A 4,075-nucleotide genomic window follows, 5' to 3' on the forward strand; every position below is an offset into this window, starting at 1 on the left:
ACAATGGTTGTTTTTAAAGGCCTGTAAAACACAAACTGCTTCCCCCCCCATTACTATCTTTATTTATTAAGAATTTTTTGTCATTCACTTTGCACACCAAAGTTCCCCAACATCCCTCTTCCTGCCCCCTCCCAGCCTCCTCTCCCAAGCCAGTCCTTACTCCCTCCCACAAGAAGGCAAGGCCTCCCATGTGGAGGCACATTCAGTAGAGGCAAGTCCAAGCTTTCCCCCCTGCCTCAAGGCTTCATGAGGAGGTCCATCATAGGTAGTGGGCTCCACAATCTCCACTCATGCACCAGAGATGGATTCTGATCCTACCACCTTGGGTCCTCCCAAGCACATCAATCTACACAACTGTCTCACCACTCAGAGGGCCTAGTCCAGCCACGTGCAGGCTCCACAGCCATCGATTCACCTTACATGAATTCCCTCTAGTTTGATTTGAGCTATGGCAGGAGCTGTCTATACCCAATATAGTTTCCACTATTACTTGTGTGTAGTATCCTTGATGGATAGTCTTTCACAATTAGACATGGATTGGGCCACAAACACATAAAAACCATGACATCTCAAGTGTAGGACTTCCTGTCTCTATTTGTGGTGAAGAATGAAATGGTGCGATACCAAGTTCTTATATTGCCACCTGATTAGATCTCTCTTCATTCCACTTTGTTTCTAAAGCATTGAGCACCGTGGGAAGTCATGTGCTCTGAGTCCCAGTGCTGAGGCCTTTCCCTAGGATTTCGTGTCCTGCACAGCTTTGAGAGTGACTGGCTTAGTGTGGTGGGGAAAGACAGAACCACAGACCCAGGTAGAGAAATGCTGGGCATGAGTGGTCAGTGTGCTGTGAAGGAGCCGCGCCAGGAACTCCAAAACACAGAACATTTCTTAGATGCAAAGGGCAAAAGGGTACAGCTACTCATGCTGTGGGATGTCTGTGAGGAACAGTCTCTAGCTGCACTAATCCCAGAGAGTATTTCATCCATCCCCACCCCCACCCCCAGTAGCTTTCCATAGCTCAGAACTGAAGCATGATCCTATTTAGTCTTATCCAGAAAACCCAGGAGTCGAGTATGGGGTAATAATGTGGAAGATCAGAGAAGCAAAGGAACAACCACCAGTGCCTTCTTACCTCTGCAGTTACTCTGACCTAATGAGGGGCCAAGATCCTGTCTCCACCTTCCAAGCACTGGAATTAAAGGAATGAGCCTCCCAAGTGCTGAGATTAAGGGTGTGTGCCACCACCAGCTGGCCTCTATGGTTAAGTGGTGGCTAGCTCTGCACCCTGGTCTCAGGGCAAGCTTGATTTTTCAGAACACCAACAAACAAAATACGACAGTACCAAGCAGTAACCTTTCCCAATTTATTGACTGCACAGGCAATGCCTGCTCTCCAGCTCATAGATAGAACAACTGAAACATTTATGGCATTGTCTTGTAGCAAAAGTCACTTTTTTTGGCTTTCTTTCTGTCCTTATTATAGCCATGAGTTCGGGGCAAAGTTGGTCAAACTGATGTACAAGCACTAGGCCGCTAGGATCGTAGCATTCCAGAGGTGCAGGGTAGAGCTCCTGGGTCAGCTTGCTCAGTTTGGCTATGTTGTGAAGCAGTTGCATCAGGAGAGGCAGAGACAGATTATTATCAATGAAATTGACCTTGGTGAGCTGGGAGCACTGGCTCAGGGCAGGCAAGAGCACCCTGAATCCTGAATCCTCCAGCCAACATTTCTCCAGTTCTAGGCTTTGCAAAGTGGCTTTGACTCTTTCCAGGAGAAGTCCAAGTGGTCCAAGACACTCAGCTAAAAGTAGAGAACTGAGGTGCAGATGCCGGAGCTCAGAAAGGTTCAGGCACTGGGGCAGGTGATCCAAGTCTGCCTGGGAGAGGTGGCAGTACTTAATGGATAGGGTCTCCAAGGGCTTCTTCAGGGACCTGGGGAGAGAACAGAGATGGGTTTCTGTCACAGGGTGTTGAAGGGGATGGTAGAATTGATAATGAAGCAGGTGGTACTCCTTCTCCCAAATTCATTCTGCCCATGGAGATCAACCCCCTTTGTGGTCTGCTCACAAACATCACAGCATTCTAGTGTGAGGCCTCTGGGTATCACCATGGGCCAGGCTCAGGGCACAGTCATGGTGATTTTAGGAAGAACTACCTCTTGCCGACCAGCTTCAGCTGCATCAAGAGTGTCCCTGTAGAGTCCTTTCCTCAACACTGCCATATCCTGTTCTCACAACTTCAGTGCCAGTGTCACACATTTCCCATTCATCAGTCCCTTTCTGGACACCCAACAACCTTTCTCAAATGAGCGATTAGAGGCATCCTGGTGCCTGGTCACACGTATCTTAGCAGAGAACTCATCTGCTTGGATATTCAAGGCTTACAGTGGCCGGACCATCAAGGACTGGCCCACTAACCTACTAACCTACAAGAAAAAGAGGTGGGTTCTATCCGGTGGTGGACACTCTCTATCCTTCCTTACCTGAGCCACTCTCTCATGCAGCCAACTAGAAGGTAGATATCATCTATATAGAGATGCTGTAGGCAATGGAATTTGGGGAATTGAGAGAGCAATGTGCTTATCCACTCCTCTTCCAGCCCTTGGGATTCGTCCATCCTGAAGTTGTTGGTGATGCCCTCTAGGACTAGAGTGTGAAGGTTTCTCATTTGCCCCAGGTAAGGTCCAAAAGCAGCCATGTCATCTATCCAGAGAGAACGCAGGTGCAGCTCCCGTATACACTGGAGATCTACAGATTTTAAGACCTCTATGACATTGGAGATGCATGGTTCCCAAATCTGAAGCTTCAGACAGCATAGATGAATGGAATCTTTTTTCTTCTCGGCCCACCACACCAAGTGAGTGGCATATTCTTTGGTGTCGTTGTCCACAAGTTTGAGTTCAGTTACCACCTTCAAATTGTTCTTCATCCCTGAGTCATGACATGTCTCCATGGGCTGCTGCTCATGTCTCACGACCTGTTGAGAGCAGTCACCTTCATAGGTTCCAGCCCATATGCTCCAGCAGTGAGAGTCTGTGGTCGTCAGATCCAGCACTCTGACTTTCCCCTTTCTGTGGGAGAAATGGGTAGAATCCTCAGCAAATCAGACAAGACTCGTCTTACAGGCTTATTCAAGCCACATCTCGCACTTCAGCTATCCCTTCCAAATACTTCTTTCTCTCTCTGTGTAAAACCAAAGCTAGAACCTCACGCTCTGTCAAAAGGGAAAGTTCCCACGCTGGTATCCTCAGCCCTGTCACCCTTTCTTCCATGTCATTCCCCTTAATCCCCGCCTCATTCCACCTAGATTTGTGCAGTACAAGTATTCCTTTGGGGGATATTCCTAGGTGGCTGTGTCTAATCTAATCTTTTGGGACTTCCACATTTGCCATTATTTCCCGAGATGGTTGGGACTGGGCCCTAGCCTCTAGAATCTTCTAAGCTGATGCGAGCAAAATCCTCTAATTTCCCTTTGGTCAAATACTATTCATCTCTGCTTGCTCTCTCTCTGCACACACAGAACCTCCCTCCACCCAGATGTTGGTGTTTACCTGGGGCAATCCATCTGTTTAAAAAAGGCATCTAGTCCACCAAGCAGAGCCTTCAAAGTTTCCAGGTGGGGGGTCTTGATCAGGGCTCCTACAGGAAGGTATGGGAATGGCCATATAGGGACCATGGCCCTCAGGACGTTTGTCTGTCTGTTCTTGAAGGCCACCTCAAACATTGCTGGGAGCAGCATCGGGGGCATCACCTCCAGGGCAGAAATGGCCAAGGCCTCCTCCCTCAGGAGCCCTTCGATTGCAAGCTGCTGGAGTGTCGGTGGGTCTCGGTCTCCCATTCTGACAGGCTTTTAGGAGTCAATATCCTGGCGAAGCATGGAAATGAATATGGTATTAATGAGTGGAAACTGAGGAAATCATTCTGCACACATCAGGAGCTGTGAGGGCAAGATCACCGCTGAAGTGATGCTGGAGAACTCAGTGCAGCAACTCTGATCGTCTCTTGTTGGATTTAAAGCCATAATTCTCCTGTCTGGGGTGTCAAGTCTCTCCAAAGCACCCTCATTGTCACAGATCCCAT

At 48.5% G+C, this 4,075-nt stretch overlaps 1 protein-coding gene across 1 annotated transcript; it reads right to left on the bottom strand.

Moving 5' to 3' along the window:
• Positions 1–1,363: 1,363 nt before the first annotated feature.
• Positions 1,364–3,833, bottom strand: LOC118575718 (oogenesin-1-like). Its single transcript, XM_036176140.1, has 3 exons — positions 3,547–3,833; positions 2,479–3,066; positions 1,364–1,928 (listed from the first exon to the last, which is right to left on the bottom strand). The coding sequence occupies exons 1-3, from the start codon at positions 3,831–3,833 to the stop codon at positions 1,364–1,366; spliced, it is 1,440 nt and encodes a 479-aa protein (XP_036032033.1).
• Positions 3,834–4,075: the final 242 nt, after the last annotated feature.

The sequence above is a fragment of the Onychomys torridus genome, unplaced genomic scaffold, assembly GCF_903995425.1.
Source record: "Onychomys torridus unplaced genomic scaffold, mOncTor1.1, whole genome shotgun sequence".
NCBI lineage: Eukaryota > Metazoa > Chordata > Mammalia > Rodentia > Cricetidae > Onychomys > Onychomys torridus.